At 34.9% G+C, this 19450-nt stretch overlaps 2 protein-coding genes across 2 annotated transcripts; one reads left to right on the top strand and one right to left on the bottom strand.

Moving 5' to 3' along the window:
* The first annotated feature begins 861 nt into the window (after window positions 1–861).
* On the top strand, window positions 862–3719 carry LOC120092171 (remorin 4.1-like). Its single transcript, XM_039050400.1, has 2 exons — window positions 862–1629; window positions 2981–3719. Exons 1-2 carry the CDS (start codon window positions 988–990, stop codon window positions 3170–3172), a joined length of 834 nt encoding a protein of 277 aa, XP_038906328.1. The 5' UTR covers window positions 862–987; the 3' UTR covers window positions 3173–3719.
* Window positions 3720–5756: 2037 nt separating this feature from the next.
* On the bottom strand, window positions 5757–6146 carry LOC120090849 (uncharacterized mitochondrial protein AtMg00810-like). The gene has a single exon (XM_039048552.1). The coding sequence runs from the start codon at window positions 6144–6146 to the stop codon at window positions 5757–5759; it is 390 nt and encodes a 129-aa protein (XP_038904480.1).
* Window positions 6147–19450: the final 13304 nt, after the last annotated feature.

The following is a 19450-nucleotide window of genomic DNA, read 5'->3' as shown; positions in this document are numbered from 1 at the left end:
TTAAATTTAATCTATTTACATAAAATAAATCTTTAATTTAATCCCACTACCAGATATTGTTAATTTTCTTTAAAAGAAATTATTATCTATTGACATTTTTACTATGAATTTGAAAATATATTTCACATATTGTATTTTATTGTAGGAAAAATATATTATTATTTAACTGATTTTGATAAAAGTTAACTTTGAAAGATTAGATTTAAGATTCAAGTGTAAATTCTATTTTGGCCGGTAAACTTTGAAGCTTTTTCTATTTTGATTCATAAACTATTAAAAGCGTCTATTCTAATTTCTAAATTCTAAAAAGTGTTTACTTTTTCTGCTATTAAAATTATGTTATTTCTTAAATAAAATGATGAGATAATTTGTATTTTTAGATGACAGGAAAAAAAAAAAAAATCTAAGTTTCAATTTTGAATTAGACACTAAAGCGATTTTCTATAGAAGAACTCAAAAGTCATTTTGCATTCAAGATTTTGATCATTCAATAGTCTGGCGCATTAGTTGTCAGCATTTACTTCACTTCATTTTGCTCAACACATGCTAGATACAATATTATCAAAGAATTAACAAAATCTTAATAGTAGAGATCAAAATAGATATTTTTTAAAAAGTTTAAGAATTAAAATGGTTATTTTTTAAAATTTAAGAACCAAAATAGAAAAAGATTCAAAGTTTAAAATCAAAATAGGATTTAAACTTTAAAATGCAAGTATGTGAACTAACATTAGATAATTAAAATCGTAAAGATTAAAAATTAAAAAACCTCATTTTATTTTTGATATTTTTCCATTGGAAATGTCTTCCACGTAATAAATTCTGTGGCTGATAATTCCCCAATTTTCCCAAACTTCAAATCAAACAAACAGACCCCTTTGGAATTTTATTCCCAAAAAGTCCCTTTTCTCTCTTTCCCTCTTTCTCCCTAGAAAAAAGAATCCATTACTCATTCAAAACACTCTATACATTTCTTCAAATTCCGCCATGTTCAACGATCAACTACCACCACCGGGAACTTCCAGTGCCACTCATGCCGGAGACGACGACGGTCAAATTCGCGATATCCACGCTCTAACCTCGCCGCAACCACCACCGGCGACGGTTAATCGAAACCGCCGCGGAGAGGCTTGGGAAACGACGAGCCAGAGATCGACTTCAATCGTTAGCGAAGGTAGCAGCTCCAGTGAGAACTTCACCTCCATGAGTCGAGAGTTCAATGCTCTGGTTATTGCTGGTGCGGAGATCGGCGATGGTTATCGTCATGATCGATCGATTAACGAAGCTCCGAATAACTTGAGCCGGATCGGAGAGGAAGAGGATAATACTATGCCTGAGGTGGAGACAAATCCGTTAGCGATCGTACCGGATGGCCATCCGTTCGATGATCACTTAGCGCCGTCGTCGGCGATCTCGAGACAGGAGAACGGCAGCGGCGGTGGCGCGGCGGCGACTAGAGAGATTTCGTTGCAGATGGTGAAGAAAGAGGAGGTGGAAACGAAGATTAGCGCATGGCAGAACGCGAAGATTTCGAAGATTAACAATCGGTTCAAGAGAGAAAATGCAGTGATTAGTGGATGGGAAAGGGAGCAGGTTCAAAAGGCATCTTCATGGATGAAGAAGATCGAGGTACGTGAATACCTGAAAGTGGCGATTTCTCTGTGCATGCAACATGTTTGAAGAAATGCCTCGCATCGTATTTAGTTAATTGATTGATTAATTGATTAGTTGGCTAATTAATTCCTCTGTTTCAGATTTCTATATACTACTTTTCTTCATGTCACTATGATCAGTGATCACTTGGACAGTTTTTGAAAATTACTACTTGTGTTTCGTTAAATGGTCAATTTGTTATGCTTTTTTGCGTCAAACATGTGAAAAAAGCTTTTTGAATCTCAAAAACTTTATATTTCATTCTCGTTTTTGAACTTTCGAATACTCTGTTTTTGCTCTCTAAAATCTGAGTGAAAAAACACTTCTATTCTTCGTCTTTCTTTATTATTTTGGCTAATAATTCAATATAAAGTTTGATTGATTTTTGAAACTCAACGCATGATCAAGCTTCAAATATTGTTTATGTTATTCCTTAATATATATGTATATAGTTTATGTTCATATAGGCGAGTCTGTAAATAAACAGAGGAAATACCAATTAAATGTTTTTTAAAAAAATAAATACCCATTAAATATTTGGTGAAGTGATTCTTAGAATATTAATGTCACAACCTGAATTTCCTACTTGTCCTTGAATTTGTATGAAAATAACAATTTAGTATATAAAATTTAATTTATAATAGTTAGTCTATGTAGTTTTAGTTTTGTTACTTTTGTCCCTAAAATTTATTGTGTAATGCTTTAATGTATTTTAAATTTTGTAACAATATACTTTGTATTGTGAAAAATATTATTGACTCAATAAATTTCTTGTTAAGTGTGTTTATAAGTAAAAAATTAAGTTACTACATAATATAAAAATTAACTCTTAATTTGGATGAAAATACAAAATTTAAAGTAAGAGTAAATGGTATACACTAAAATATATATAGTTGTGAAAATTTTAGGACAAAAAACACAATAAATATGAACATATAAAGATAGATTAAATTACAAATTTGGTTCTTATGGTTTAGGAAAAATTAGAATTTAATTTCTAATGGTTTATAATTAGAATTTAGTTCCTTCATTTATAACTAGAATTTGGTCTCTATGGTTTGATAAAATATGAATAAATAGTGAACTATTTATGAAGATTTTATTAAACCATAGAGATTATTTATGAAGTTTTATCGAACGATTAAATTTTAATTTTCTTTAAATTAGATCCAAATTTGTAATTTTAAATTAGATCCAAATTTATAATTTAACCTATCACCATATATAACTATAAAGCATTATTCTTTTCATCATTCTAAAAGCAGGACATATATTATTATATCATATATGAATTGGATGAAGCACTGAGTTGTTTTAAAATATGCAGAGAAAGTTGGAAGAGAAGAGAGCAAAAGCATTAGAAAAGATGGAGAATGAAGTAGCAAAAGCACATAGAAAAGCAGAGGAAAGAAGAGCATCAGCTGAGGCAAAGAGAGGAACAAAAGTTGCCAAAATCATTGAAATATCAAACTTAATGAGAGCAGTTGGAAGGCCACCAGCTAAGCGCTCGTTCTTCTAAGAACATATTCGGGAGTGATTCTAAAATAGTTAAAATCATCTTTATCATTTTCAAAATCATTATAAGATATGGTTTTAATCATTCAAAATTTAATGATATGAAAATTACATTAAAAAATGTAAAATTTCATATCAAATTAATTTTGAACGACTAAAAACATGTTTTAGAGTGATTTTAAAAATGACATAAGTGATTTTAACGATTTTAAAATCTTTCTTTTCATCGAATACTCATCTTAAAATCCCAATGGATCTGTAATTAATTTAGGAGATGGACAAAACCCATCTACAAAGAGTTAGATTTTGTTTTTATTTTTTTTTTCTTGCAACAAAGGAAAGATATATTATTAATACATTATATCTCTCCCAAATATCAAATATCTTAGTTTCAAGTTGGTTTTAGTGTAAGGAACTTGTAAGTAAGAAATGGGCATTGAGTTTGGGTGTATGTTTTTATAAACATTGATTTTTCTTTTTTGGGATAGTTTTGCTTATTAAGTGTGTTTTTATGAGATCTTGTAAGGAATAAGTTATGTCCTTGTTGATCTTTTTGTATAGTAAATGATATATGATTGGATTACAATATTAATTTTGTTTCCTATGATTTGAGGATAGTTTCATTTTAATCCCTATATGAGTCCTTAGATTTTGATTATTAAACCTCATAAACAATCTCTAAACTATCTTTTATCCACTAAAAAAACCTACCTATTTCATTTCTATTTTTCACTTCATCCTAGATTCTTATTATAGTCAACTAATACACTTAATAAGATAAAAAGGAAATGTTTATTGTCAAATGAAAAAAAAGTGCTAATATAGTAATCATAAAAATAGTTTGTGAGATTTGTCAACAAGAGGTTAGCTCAACTGGCATGTATATATACAGATGACCAAAATGTTTGTAGTTCAAATCTCTCCACCCTCAATTTGAACTAAAAAAGATGGTTGGTGAGATTTGACACAATTATTAAGGACGAAATACTTAAAATCATAAGGATCGACTAAACAAGTATTTTGCCCTTAAATTAAATCTTTGCTCAAATATTTAGTGGTGTGTCTATTGAATGTATATACTTCAAAATAACTTTTATGAGATCCCTAGACATATAAAAGTCTAACTATTTGATTCTTGTAACTAAAAATGTTACTAAAAGTTTCTAATATGTTATGTGCTAACTTTGTAGTCTAATAATTATACCACCAAGCGCTTAACTTCTCTTAAATCACCCCACCATTATCACATTTCACTAAAAAAAAATTAATTTTATTATAAAAAAACACAGCCCACATCTGATGCAAAATTTGAAAGTTTAATGATCTATTAATTATTTTTTAATATATATGATCCCAAAAAGACATCCTTCAAAGTTTAGAAATTTATGAAAGGTTTTTCTGAAAAAAAAAAATTATTGAATTCAATAAACACAATACCTAATACATTGGTTAGAATAAATAAAGGAGGAGGGTAAAAAGCTTTCTCACCAAAATATTTATAATATAATTAGGTTCAACTCAACCATACTTCAAATTTCATTGAATATCATTTTTCTGTTAGATTAAAGATCTCAAATCTAGTCTTTTTACAAAATCAAACACAAAAAAGTTGCACCATTATTTTATGCAAATCTATGGACTAATTCGTTTCCACCTTGCCTTTGATTTGTTCGGTAAGGTAGCCTTGGGGCCTATTATTGAAATAAAGAAGGATGAATCACAATGATGTCATAAGTCTGGAAAAATGTCACAAATAGAAATAACGATAACTGGGAGAGATAAGAGAAAGGTAGAAAATACAGAAATTTGTTAACCCAGTTTGGTGTAATCACACCTACGTCTGGGAGCCTCTGTGCCTAGGTGAAAATAAATTCACTTGTATATAATTTAGTTTTATAACATGCACATAAACTAAAATTACATAAAGTTAGCTTACACATAACTGAATTACTAGTGAGCTAGTTAGGCTCTCCCTAACGTCAATACGCTCTTCAATGAGTCTGTAGAATTAGATTCCCCCTATGTCGCCGCAACAATGATCTCACCTTCTCTTCACCTTCAGATGAATAACCACTCACCTAAAGTCTTGAACAACTCTACCAACGTCCGCTTTTTTAGAACCTGCTTTTGAGCCCGTCTGATTAATTTCATGAAGATAATTCACATACAACTCCATAGTTTCTTCACCAAACTTTTTGGGACAAGAATGCTCTAAATCAAGAGGATTTAGATGGTTGACCTAAAAATCCTAAAAATCCAAATAAATATCACCAATTCGAAAGGTCGATGGTCTATAACTAGCTACAACAAAGAAGGAAAAAAATCTTTCAGTAGATCACAACTGTTTAGGAAATGATCTTACTAAAGATGGAGACAAAGAATCCAACATAAAAAAATATTATCTATCAACCACAGCAATAACAAACTTTCCCTTTGGCACAAAATTTTCTTTTATGGCAAACAACCAACAAATTGAGTAGAAATGAGAAGAAACCAAACACTTCATTATGAGAAAAAACATTACAGTCCGAGTGATAAATATGCCATCTGGAAGAGGTACTTTTCTTCCTGTCTTCTAAATTACTAGCCTAGTCATTATAGCAATATCCAACTAGACCTCCATTCGAATTTGAGGAATAAAAGAGTCCATAATCAACAGTTCCATTGATATACTTAAGGATTCGTTTAACACTAGTCAAATGACTTGTTTTAGGATTCCCTTGATACCTAGCACAAACTCCTACTGCATAGTTTATATCAGGATAACTAGCAGTTAAATAGAGAAGACTTCCAATCATACATCTGTATACATTATCATCCACATTAGCAGCATCATGGTCTTGAGGGAGCTTGGCATGAATAGGAACTGGAGTACGCTTAAAGCCTGCCTTATTCAGACTAAACTTCTTAAGCATGTTTCTGGCGTACCTTCTTAAGCATGTTTCTGGAGTACTTTTCTTGAGTGATAAATATGCCATCTGGTAGCTGTTTAACTTGAAGTCCACGGAAGTAAGACAACTCTCCCACCATGTTCATTTCAAACTATGATTTCATCTGAACAACAAACTGATTGACAAGGAATTAGGGAGATCCACCAAATATAATGTCATCAACGTATACCTGAGTGATGAAAAAATCTTCTCCTAACCTTTTTGTGAATAGAGTTTTGTCAGATGCACCACAGGTGTACCCGTTCTGTAATAAAAACTCAGCTAATCTATCATACCAGGCTCTTAGAGCTTTCTTGAGACCATATAGAGCCTTTCAAAGTTTGTACACATGTTGCAGACACAATGGATCAGTAAAACCCTTGGGTTTTTCAACATAAACTTCCTCATTTAGCATACCATTTAGAAATGCACTTTTAACATCCATCTGAAATAATTGAAACATAAGCAGACAGAAGACTCCAAGAAGGAGATGAATTTCCTCAAAACGGGCTACAGGAGTAAAAGTCTCATCAAAATCCACACCTTCCACCTGAGTGTAACCTTGAGCAACCAGCCTAGCTTTATTGCATATGACAACTCCATGTTCATCTAATTTATTCTTAAAGATCCATTTAGTCCCAATAACATTGGCATGCTTTGGACGCAGGACCAATTCCCATACTTCATTTCATTGAAACTAATTTAACTTTTCTTGCATGACATTCATCCAAAATTCATCTTGTAGAGCCTCGTTAACATTATTGGCTCAATGGGAGATGTAAAATACACATTCCCTATCATCTTGAGGCAATCAACTTTCTCCTTTTTGCAAGTATTGACATCAGTTTTAAGATCTCCAATAACATTTTTTAGAGGATGATTATTTTGGATGCGACTGGAAATAGGAATGACGTCATTATCAGACATAATTGGATCATTGTTTCCATTGAGGTCATCACAAGAAAACTTGGGGGGCATAATGTGATTGACAACAGTGATATCATGCATCATGTCACATTGATCTTCAACTTTGTCCCAAGAACCCTTTGAATTCTATATATCATCAATAATTACATTTATAGATTCCATCACACTCCGAGTGCATTTATTGAACATTCGATATGCATGATTGTTTAAGGAATAACCCAGAAAGATGCCTTCTTTAGACTTTGAATCCCATTTTTTTCTCAAGTCTATGTCAGCAAGAATATAACACACATTTTAAAAAACATGGAAATACTTGACATTTGGTTTACACCTTTTCTAGATTTCATAATTCGTGCTCATGGTGCTAGGACGAATAGAGATGCAATTGTGAATATGAAACGCTATATTTAAGGCTTCAAACCAAAAGTGTAGAGGAAAGTTCTTTACATGTAACATAGTTCTGGCCATTTCTTGCGGGGTTCTATTCTTTCTTTCAACAACTCCATTTTGCTGAGGAGTTATAGGGGAAGAAAAATCATGTTTAAAGTGATGTAAATATGTTCATGATAAAGGAAAACACATGGAATTGTATATATGTGATAAACTCATGTAAAAGTATCCTTTTAAGTAAAAAAATTACATCACTAACGCACTTTAATGCAAGAACCAAAAAAATTTACTAAGTGTTGCATACAAAGCCAATGCAAAGAGTATGCATCCAGCTTACCCGACGCATGAAAGATACATATGACTCATGCAATCAATGTCAAATCACAACTTGCAAGCATGGACATTTGACTAGTGGCATCTAGTCAAGGCAGAATGGCAGATGGTTGTCTCAGGGTATGGAATTTAATACAATCACATCACCAAGTGGCTGTTCTGATTGCCTATATAAAGAGATGTTGGTTGTAATGAGCAGAATTAGTTAGAGAGTTAGCCCTTTTTTTTTTTATCTTTCACTTCTGCCGATTGCAAGAAAGAAATAGGAGTGACGATAGCCATTATCCACCATTGGTAATGAGGTGCTGCAAATGAGAAGCTCGAGAGAGATATCTCCTTCAACCCTTCCACTGATTTGGCAATAGCAAACATAAAAATAAGCTAAATAGGGCAAAAGATTGAACCCTGTGGCTTGAATTCTTTCTTTTACTTTGCATTCTCATTCATTGTCCTACTTGATTGAACTAAGATTGTATGTATCAAAACTTATTTATTTAATTCAATCTCCATCTCAACAATTCCTCACATCTCCATCTATTGATTTTCTAAGTTGTTTGTATATGTGAATCTTCTGGCTTGATAATTGCATAAAGTTTGTTGCTTGAATCCACCTGATTAGTTTATTGAAGTGAAAAAATAATTAGTTACTCGAAAGAGTAGTTATTTATGAAGGAAATCGGAACTGAGATTTCCATGAGCAGAGGAAACAAGATAATTACAAATTATAATCATGAATAAACAATGCATTTACAGTCGACTTAAAAAAAAACGGTTATGCAATTAACAGAGAAATTACAACATGAACAACGAGAAAAACTCTATGCACATAGGCAGAAACGTCTCCACGTTTCGATGCGCTTGACTGCTCGAACAACAGCAACCATGAATGCTCGATCTACATGACCGCAACACAGCAACGAACACAACACTAACACTTCACACTCGTCCTCAACGAACGCCTTGATCACGAACTCTTTTGCAACACGAACGGCCTCCACAGCACCACGAATAGCCTCCAGAAAACCTTGACGGTGTCAAGTTGAGTCTGATACCATCAATAAGGCGACCTTAGTATTCTCGGTGTAAGAATCTAGAGGGTGGACTCTGTTCAGACTTGGTATAAGGCAGACAAAGGAGGAAACACTAATCGCGTACACGACTGGGCAAGTGGGAGATGGCGGAGACCTACGTATAGGTCGATGCCCAATCATTTAGATAAAGCTAAGCGATCGTCTAGCAAAAGCTATGCGATCGCTTAGCTCATCGTTTAGCATGGTCTGTCGCCTACAGACTCTACACGATCATTTACCTTGGGCCAGCGATCGTCTAGCAAAAATATGTGATCGTTTTAGTAAATATGCACGATGTTAGCTCTACTCTGAACGATCGTTTAGCTCGCCCAAAGCCGTCGTTTAGTAAATCCGAATATTTTTTTGTTATTTTTTTTTTTTTTTTTTTTTTTTTTTTTTTTTTTTTATTTTTTTTTTTTTTTTTTTTTTTTTTTTTTTTTTTTTTTTTTTTTTTTTTTTTTTTTTTTTTTTTTTTTTTTTTTTTTTTTTTTTTTTTTTTTTTTTTTTTTTTTTTTTTTTTTTTTTTTTTTTTTTTTTTTTTTTTTTTTTTTTTTTTTTTTTTTTTTTTGTTTTATTTTTTTTTTTTTTTTTTTTTTTTTTTTTTTTTTTTTTTTTTTTTTTTTTTTTTTTTTTTTTTTTTTTTTATTTTTTTTTTTTTTTTTTTTTTTTTTTTTTTTTTTTTTTTTATTTTTTTTATTTTTTTTTTTTTTTTTTTTTTTTTTTTTTTTTTTTTTTTTTTTTTTTTTTACTTAACGACTTCGTGAGTTTCTTTTTCGCCAAGAGAAATCTCAAAAACTTTTTTCAACCTTTTTTAAAAAAATTCCTTTCAAAATAGGAAAACCATTTTCCTTTTAAAATCACGGTTACTATGATCCAATAACCACCCATTACTTTGGTTTATTAAAGAAAAAGAATTAATTATCCAATAATTAATATTATTATAAATATAAATGATAACCAACTTATCATACTATATTTATAACCTATAGTTTTAATATTTTATCTCATGAAACATATAAGCCATAGTTCTTTTTCTATTCCATGGTACTTAATGTAAATCTCATTTACTCTTCCATAACTAGATGTATCATATACATCATACCGATTATATCATATATAATCAAAAACCTCTTGTCAATTTGAACATTTTAAATCAACACCAAGAACTGATCCTCAACTGAATCCATTGAGCTACCAAGGGGACCTTATGGACCTGTAGCTCGAAGCTCCACGGTACGTGAATAAACTGACTAAACTCTTTAGTCACAGGATCCACCATCCATTAACTGTCAGACACTCCACTAAAGACACGATAGATGAACTCTTCTTACCACAGATATATTATGTGTCCATCTTAACCAATCAGTAGTGTGACAATCCTTCACAGATTGCTCGTAAATACAGTTGGGCCAATAACCGTTATGCCCCTGTAGTTACATCCGTCTCCTTAAGTACCCCTGATCCCTCTAATGAACATAAGTCATAGTCCTATTATGATTGAGTCTTTCTTCCAAAGAGAAGTTGTGACAACTATGTTCAAGCCCCGAAATCAGCCCTTAAGGGAGCAATCTCTCTACTTATCCCTGCTTCGGGAAAGGAGTGAATTCCATCTTGTAGATTGAGTTTCTAAGCTCCCAGATCAAACAAGTCCCAAAAAGGTAGGCATGTTGAGTTGGCAATCTGGCCATCTCACCCATACTAATCAAAGGACCACTCTCAAAGGCAGGAGTTCCCAAAACACTCAGAATTTGAGGTCGTGTCACAATGGTTGTTTAGGTGAGATGTAAGTCTCTAGTATCAACGGCGTTATATACAGAGTCTAGTCATCTCGTGGTCCAGGTCTTATACAAACTCTTTGTATAGGACACCCCCGCTCGACGTCTCCACATGAATGGTTAGGATCTACCATCTGTAGTAGTTTACAACACATGCAAACTTTTACAAAGCAGGCCGTATCTGTAGTGCACTAGGATCAGGTATCCCACCTTAATCCTTATACTACAAACCTATTTAGGTTATCACTTAAGGCATGATCCACTTGTATATCACATATACATGCTTCAGTTCATATAAGATAACCAAGGAGATTTATTTATTGGATATGAGTAAATGCCATAATTAAATAACACTTATTTTATTTATTAAACAATGTGTATCTTTTCAAAACAATGAGACTTCAGGAGAATTAGGACACCAATCCCAACAATTTATTGAATGCATCAAGCTAGGGCATGAGTACTTCTAGAGATAAAATTATTCATGTCATTTGCCTATTCATTTTAACTAACACATTCAACCTAGAAATAGGATAATGTGGAATCAACATCGAGTGATGTCGAGCATAAATTAAAGAACAGACTCCAAATGCATCATATGTTCACACTTGGAATTTAGCAGACATCTTTACCATTTCCATTTTATTCTCATTGTGCTTATATAGGTTTATTGTTTTCACTAGGAAATCAACGCATACCATGTGACGCTCAATCCAATCAACCTTGAGCCTTTTTCCCCTTTATCTAAACTCCTACTTTCTCTTGCAGGCGTGTTAGTAGTTTAGTGTATATAGCCAAAAAATATCAATCAATTAGGAATCTCTAGAATAGATCCAAAGACCAAGTCTATGTTAATTTACTCTAGAATCTCCACGTTCGAACCTGGGCTTACCAAGACACTTAAGTTAGTTTATACTTGTGTCTAGCTTAAGAGAACTTGTATGCAACTAGCAAGGTATGCATGAACATAAGTCTATCCTCTGTCTGTCACATAGCATCATCTTCAGACCAAGAGATAGATTAAACATCTTTCTCATAATCATTCATTCTTCTCATCATCCATCTTCAAAAGCACGAACACGATTGAAACGCAACATAAGCAGCTGACAGTTATCATCAATAAGTTTCTCAATTCTTTCCTTTTGGATAGTTAAGACTTTAGAGGTGTCGATCCACAATTGATAGACTTCCTCACAGGACATTAGAGTTAATAATGACACAATCTTTATTACAATCAATGGAGAGGCTCCGTACAAGAGCACGAACTTCTTCGTCTGACTCACTGCTCGAGTCAGTTCGCTCATAGATAAGGTAGATGAGAATCCCTTTTTTCTATCTTTTGAGAAAATTGGGGGCATTCTACCGTGAAAATGACCAAACCCTTCACACTCTCGACATCTAAAGCTTCTTTCACTAGAACCTTGACTACTATGACCTTCTTTATCATTTTTATTTCGCTTGTTCATTTGATTACCGAACTTGGAACATTATTAATGATGGTGTTACTCATGTTTTTGACATGTGGGGGAGCATAAGGGCCTCGAGAGGAGGTATTCTTGTCCCAACATCTTAGAGCCTTACCAAACTGCTTTTCCAGGAGAGATATGGATTCCGCAAGATTCTCATAAGAATCTTTGGGCTTACATGCTGAACGGTCATCATCTATAGAGGATATAAGTGTAATTCCTTGACCTCATTTTTTGTTATGTCACCTAAGGTCATTTCAAATGTTCGTGAGGACCGAAACAACTCAACAATTTTCATTGTATTGATATCTTGCACTTCTTCGATAGCAGTAACCTTCATCTTTTGGGGAGAGAGCGAAGAACTTTACGAACCATTTTCCCTTCAGAAATTTTTTCACCAAGAGCAAAGGATTCATTCGCAATATCAAGAAGACGAACATTAAACTTAGGCATACTCTTAATTTTCAAAAAGCTTAGGATTGGTGAAACAACGCCATTAGTGAAATTTGTTACTGGACTATGAAGCTGATAGAGACGTTTCAATCATTCTTGGACACCCATTTTTAGTTACCGAAAAAGTCTTGATTGATGTACATAAAGGAGAACTGACCATGTGTGTGGATGATCAGGAGGTAAAATTCAATGTGCTAAATGCATTAAAGTTTCTCATTGAATCAGCTCAAATAATTTGAGTTGTTATGTCTGGAGGAGCAGCAGTCAAAACCAACGCTCCCATCTCTAGAGGAGCCACCAACACTTGAACTTAAACCTATTCCAGATCATCTTAAATATGTTTTTCTTGGCAACAACAATACTCTACTAGTTATAATTTAATCTAAATTTCTCCTACCAACGAACAACTTTTAATGCAGATACTCAAGAAGCATACGCGCGTAATAGGGTGGATGCTGGTTGACATCAAGGGGATCAACCCATCTCACTGTATGCACAAGATTAGATTGGAATAAGGGAAAACAAGATCAATTGAGCCCCAACGCAGGCTCAATCTTATTATGAAGGAGGTAGTGAAGAAAGAAATCATAAAATGGCTCGATGTAGGGGACCCCATTTTCTGATAGTAACTGGGTAAGCTCAGTGCAATATATGCCAAAGAAAGGTGGCATGACTGTGGTGATTAATAGCAACAACGAGTTAATTCCATCTAAACTATTACTGAATGGCGCATCTATATGGACTACAGAAAATTGAATGTGTCGACTAAGAAAGACCATTTTCCACTCCTCTTCATTGATCAAATACTAGACAAATTGGCCGGAAAGGAGTTTTACTGCTTTTTGGATGGATACTCTGGCTATATTCAAATCCTCATCACCCAAAAGACCAGAATAAGACAACATTTACTTGCCCCTTTGGAACGTTCGTGTTCTAACGCATGCCCTTTAGGCTGTGTAACACACCAGGAACGTTCTAAAGATGTATGATGGTTATCATTTTCGATTTTCTAGAATAGTCTGTTGAAGTGTTTATGGATGATTTCTCAGTCTATGGAGACTATTATCTAACTTGCCTTAACAACCTTGAAGTCGTCCTTGCTAGATGCGAGGAAAAAATGGAAAAAATGTGCTTAATTGGAAAAAATGTCACTTTATGGCGACAAAAGGTATTGTGCTTTACCACAATGTTTCTAAGCTAGAGTTGGATGTTAATGAAACAAAGATAGATGTGATTGCAAAGCTGCCCGCATCTGCCAATGTCAAGGCCTTGAGAAGCTTTTTAAGCCATTCAGGTTTCTACTAAAGATTTGTCAAAGGTTTTTCCCAAATCACGCGTCCACTGAGTGCATTGTTAGAATTGAATAGACCCTATGTTTTCAATGAAAAAGGCCAACATGCATTTGAAACTTTAAGGTACACATTAACAACAACACTTATACTAATAGCTTCTGATTGGACGCAACCTTTCATCCTAATGTGTAACACCAACGATGTAGGAAGCAATGTTGACTCGGAAGAGGGAAAATCTTATACACCCTATCTCCTATGCGTCCAAGACTCCTAATGAATCTAAAAAACACTATACACTTATAGAGAAAGAAATGTTGGTGGTGGTGTTTGAAATTGAAATTTTTCGAGCATATCTGGTTGGTGCGTATGCAACCATCTATACTGACCACTTCACCATTAAGTTTTTTATGGATAAGAAGGACGTAAAGCCAGACTCATTTGTTGGGTACTATTGTTACATGAATTTGACCTGGAAATTAAGGATAGAAAAGGGACAGAGAATCATGTGGCTAACCACTTATCACGCTCGGAGAATAAGGAATTTTAGTTGGGGCTAGCTGAAATTGAAGAAAAATTCCTTGATGAACGCTTGCTTAAAGTTAAAGATCAAAAACTTTGGTATGCTAACATTGTTAATTACTTAACCACCAAACAGTTTTTTGAAGAGTTTAACGCCCAACGGAGAAAATGGCTCGTGCACGAAAAAAGGTTTCACTTCTGGGATAAGTCATTCCTTTACATGTAAGGCCCTGATTTGATCATGCGTCAATTCGCTCTCGAAGTTTAGATACAACATATACTATCTGAATGCCATGACTCTCCTTATTGAGGCCACTTCGGAGGACAAAGGACTACTGAAAATGTCCTTCAAAGTGGGTACTTTTGGCCCACTCTGTTCAAAGATCCACAATACTATGTACTCAAATGTGAACCATGCCAATGCACGGGTAATATATCAGCAAGAAATGCAATGCCCCTTAACAACATACTTCAAGTGAAACTATTCTACGTTTGGGATATTGATTTCATGGGCCCATTTCCTCCCTCATGTGGTTATTAATATATCTTGGTGGCAGTAGACTATGTATCAAAGTGGGTTGAGGCAGTAGCTTGTGCAATAATGATGCAGTGACTGTTTCGAAGTTCCTGACAAAGTACATCTTCACACACTCTAGAACGCCCATGGTGTTAATTAGCAGTGAAGGTACGCATTTCATAAACCGTATTATTTCTAAGTTACTTGTTCAATACAATGTTAGGCACAACGTGACCACTGCCTACCACCCATAAGCAAACGGGTAAGCTGAAATTTCAAATAGAGAAATAGAAACAATTTTGGAAAAGGTAGTCAGCGCGTCGAGAAAGGACTGGGCGCAGAAACTTGATGAAGCAATTTGGACATACCAAACCGCGTTCAAAACACAAATAGGAATGTCTCTATATGCCTTAGCGTTTGGGAAAGCATGCCACTTGCCATTAGAATTGGAGCACAAAGCGTACTGGACAATTAAGAAGCTGAACTTGGACCTGAAAGTCGCTGAAGAGCATCAAAGCTACAATTAAATGAGTTGGATGAATGACGACTGAACTCGTATGAAAACGCAAAAATATATAAGGAAAAGACCAAGCGTTGGCATGACCAACACATCGGTAAGGAAAAACTTCTCATTGGTAAAAAAAATTTGTTATTTAACTCGCGTTTACGATTATTTCTAGGAAAACTAAAATCTAGGTGGTCTGGATCATTCATTATCAAGGAAATCTTTCCTCATGAAGCTATGGAACTTACTCAAGAGGATGAAACAAACGCCTTCAAAGTAAATGGGCAAAAAGTCAAGCCATACTTTGAAGAGAATGCAGAGCGTTGCAAAACATCCATCGACCTATGCGAGCCTGCTTGAAGCTTGCGTCGAAGTCATTCCTGCGTGCAATCAGATACTTATATTCTAGGGATGCTTCCTTTTTTATGCTTTCTTTTTGCTTCTGTATATCATGCTTCCTTTATGTTCTTGTTTAAATTCTTGTTTGATAGTGAAGTTTTGAGTTTGTCTTTTGAAAGTGTATTTTAAAACCAACTTTGTGGATTATCTTAAATTGGGGAACTTGAATTGGTGTGTTAGAGTGGGACCAATGCTTACTTATATGTTGGAAGAAGAGGGGTCGTTATATTGGAAGATGAACCACTCAAGTATTTGAGTGGCCCTAGGCATGTCTCTTCAGGTTCACATTAATTACATAGTCAAAACATCACTTGTAGTTGACAAGGCTCATATCTGTCCCTTCTCTCTCCTCATGCGCTTTTCAATAAAAGGTCAAGAGTTCCCCCCTCCAAGTCCTCTTCTTCTCCTTCGTCATCCTTCCGTGCCCTAACATGTCTTCAGCTTCCTTGTCTTTCACTTGCACCAATCCAGTCATCATGTCTAAGAATTTTCAAGCTTCCTCATCAAAAACCATGTCAGACGCCTCGGATAGCTAAAATGAATCCATGAGCTTCATAGGAGATAGCCCGGTAAGCTCTTTCTCGTCCCTATCTGTTTATCCTTCCCCACCATCATCCTCACCCCTATCTTCAAAAGTCACTGCTTTAACCAAAAGAACAATCGTTTCATCCTCCTCTGGGAAAACCATCGTTCAACCCAAACCCAAGGTGGCTGCAAGACTTTCCTTACAAGATGTGCCGACGAAGCCCTTTGTTCCCCAATGACCGTCTGTCTCTTCCAAAACCCTTTCAAAAGTCAAACCTTCCATCTCTCCTAAACTAAAAAATTCTAAGTGTGTAACGTTTTCCAAGCCGCTGTGGCAACCTGCTACAGAAAGTCCTGCCAAAACATCTGCAACAAAGCTCTATAAATAGCCATCCCTTCCACCAATCATCCCAACCATCATACCTGCGGTACCGACACATGATCCTATCCTGGAACATTTGAGAACTGCATCATCACTTGTCGTGTGTTCGGTAGTGCCCATAGCCATCAAACCCTTAGCCACCATCTTCCCTATTGAGGTAGCTTATCTTTCTCCCGTATCCTCTCTTGATTCATCACACACACCATTTGATCCTCCTTCTGTTACGTCGCCACCACCATCAGTTGATCCACCAAGGTTCAACAATCCTATATTGGAACCTGTTTAGCAGCCTGAAGAATCTCATCCTTATCTTAGTGAGCTGGCTCAAGAGACGAGTAAGAGGTCTTTGGACCTATTTTAGCTAGCCTCAACCAGAGACAATTTTAGGAAGTGGGTCAACTCATGCATCGAGAAGCTGAAGTCGTGTTGGCTGAAAGTGAGCAAGAAAGAGAGATGATTGAAAGTGCATCAGTCCCAGTAGAGGAAGAAATGAATGATGCTGACTACTATGCTTTTATATTGGAAGCGAATTATAACGACCCGAGTTCAGGAGGGGTACATGAATGAACCGGTATCACATCTGAACAAGAGGGATCCTGAGGACATGAAAGTATGGCTTAAAAGAATTGAAAGTTAGTACCTATACCAACAAGGTGCACGTTCCTTTTCAGTTCAATCATAAGAACTCCAAAGTTAAGCGTGCTTAGCTTGGGTTAATCCTATGTTGGGTGACCTCTTGGGAATGATTTCTTGAACAATCTTGAATACTACCACAAGAGTAACCTTGTCATTCTCTAGGATTCCAATAGAGTGGTAGGTGGTATCCAACTATTGGGAGATGGAGAGGAGAAAAGGGTTTTGGGAAAATTTTAATTAATTGAATCTTATACAAATATTACTTTTCAATTTAATTTGAATTATAGATCATAACCATAATCAATTATATATTAATAACATTAATATATAGTTTCCTCAAATTCATTTGAACAATTCAAATCAACTCTCTTAAATATTCTCTAATGAGCTAACAAGGGGACCAGGTGGACCTGTTAACTATGGGTACACTCCACTAAATACTCACAGTTGCACTCTTCTCACTACAGATATGTCCTTCGTGAGTGTTCGTAACTCCAGCTAGGTCAAATTACCATTTTACCCTTGGGTTGCCTCTGATTTCTTAAGTACTAGTGCTCCTCTAATGAACAACCTATTTATGGTCCAATCAATAAATAGAAATCTCTCTCAGGCCAATGAGAGAGTAGGGCCCTTTATTCAAGTCCCGAAGATACCATTTAAGGGAACACTTATCTATTTACCCTTAAGGCGGGAAGAAGTGATCTCCATCATGTATTATTATGTTCCTAGCTCCCTACTCGGTCTTGTCGTAAAAATGGTAGGCATATTTAGTCGACGAACTGGCCACCCTCACCCATACAAATCAAAGGACAATCCCTCATGAACAGGAGTTCATAATATACTCAGGATCAAGACTAAGTTTCCTAAGTCATCCTATTGAAATAGGAACCTAACTAGTTAACGGTGTTACATCTTGTGGTTACTATTTCGCGGTCCAGTCTTACGCAAACTCATTGCATAGGAAACCCCCACTCGTAATTCAACACATGAACTGATCATCGCATTTGTTTCAAATAAAAAATGGGTCGTATCCATAGTGTTACCAGGATAAGGTACCCAACCTTATCCCTATGCTATAGACTCTTCAGGCTGTATCTTGAACATTGATCCATGTATGTCTCCACATACAGTTCAAGACTCATAAGGCAGCCTTGAATTTTAGTTTATTGGATTTAGGGTTATTAAGACAAATAAACAAATAACACAAACAATAACATTTATTGAATTAACATATAGAACTCTTTATTGATGATGGTCAATTAATAACATTTACTATCTACGAGTTTTAGGGCATAAAACTCAACAAACTCTCACTTGAACTAACTTTAGTCAGTGGGTTGTACATAATATCATGATCTAAAAGGCGAGATAATGCTAAATAAATACAATAAACTAAGGCATCCATATACCCATTACACATCTCCCACTTGCCCTAGATTATATATTGTACATGTCTCGTAGACCTAGATTCTCTAGATGAACCTCGAACACTTTAGCCGAGAGAGAAAGCCTTCATAAATAGATCAACAACGTTTACTACCTCACTTTTATCACAATATAAGGTGACGGGCAAGTCCATATTTAAACCACTTCCAAATCATTTAGAAATTTCCTTAGCCAAACTGCTTTCTTTGTTGCTTCACAAGTAGTTACATACTCAACTTCCATAGTGGAATCTACAATACATCCTTGCTTGATTCTACGCCATACTACAACTCCTCCGTTTTGGGTAAACACTGATCCTGACGTGAATTTCCTAGAATCCTTGTAAATTTGGAAATCAGAGCCAATGTATCCTTAAGGATCAAATCCTTAGCTCCATACACTAGCTTATAGTTCCTCGTTCTCCTAAGATACTTAAGGATAGTCTTAACTATAGTTTAGTGGTTTAACCTTGGATTGGATTGGTACCTACGGACTATTCCTACTACATAACAAATGTCTAGCCTAGTGCAAAGCATAACATACATTAAGCTGCCCATAGTTGAGGCATATGGAATACCTCTCATATCTTAACTTCTTGAGGTTTCTTAGGACACTATTCCTTAATGTCAGGAAGGTACCTTACATCATTCTCAATGGGTAAAATATCGTCCACATAAAGTACTAGAAAGCTACTTTATCGTTGATGATTTTCTTGTAGATACAAGTTTCAACAACATT

Source organism: Benincasa hispida, chromosome 11 (assembly GCF_009727055.1).
Source record: "Benincasa hispida cultivar B227 chromosome 11, ASM972705v1, whole genome shotgun sequence".
In the NCBI taxonomy this organism is placed as follows: domain Eukaryota; kingdom Viridiplantae; phylum Streptophyta; class Magnoliopsida; order Cucurbitales; family Cucurbitaceae; genus Benincasa; species Benincasa hispida.
The sequence above is the reverse complement of the archived record's forward strand: the minus strand, read 5'-3'. Positions and strand labels throughout refer to the sequence as shown.

Coding starts and splice junctions, on each gene's coding strand:
- LOC120092171 (XM_039050400.1), top strand. CDS start 988: ATGTTCAACGATCAACTACCACCACCGGGAACTTCCAGTGCCACTCAT. Junction 1,630..2,980: donor CATGGATGAAGAAGATCGAG/GTACGTGAATAC, acceptor TAAAATATGCAG/AGAAAGTTGGAAGAGAAGAG.
- LOC120090849 (XM_039048552.1), bottom strand. CDS start 6,146: ATGGCATATTTATCACTCAAGAAAAGTACTCCAGAAACATGCTTAAGA.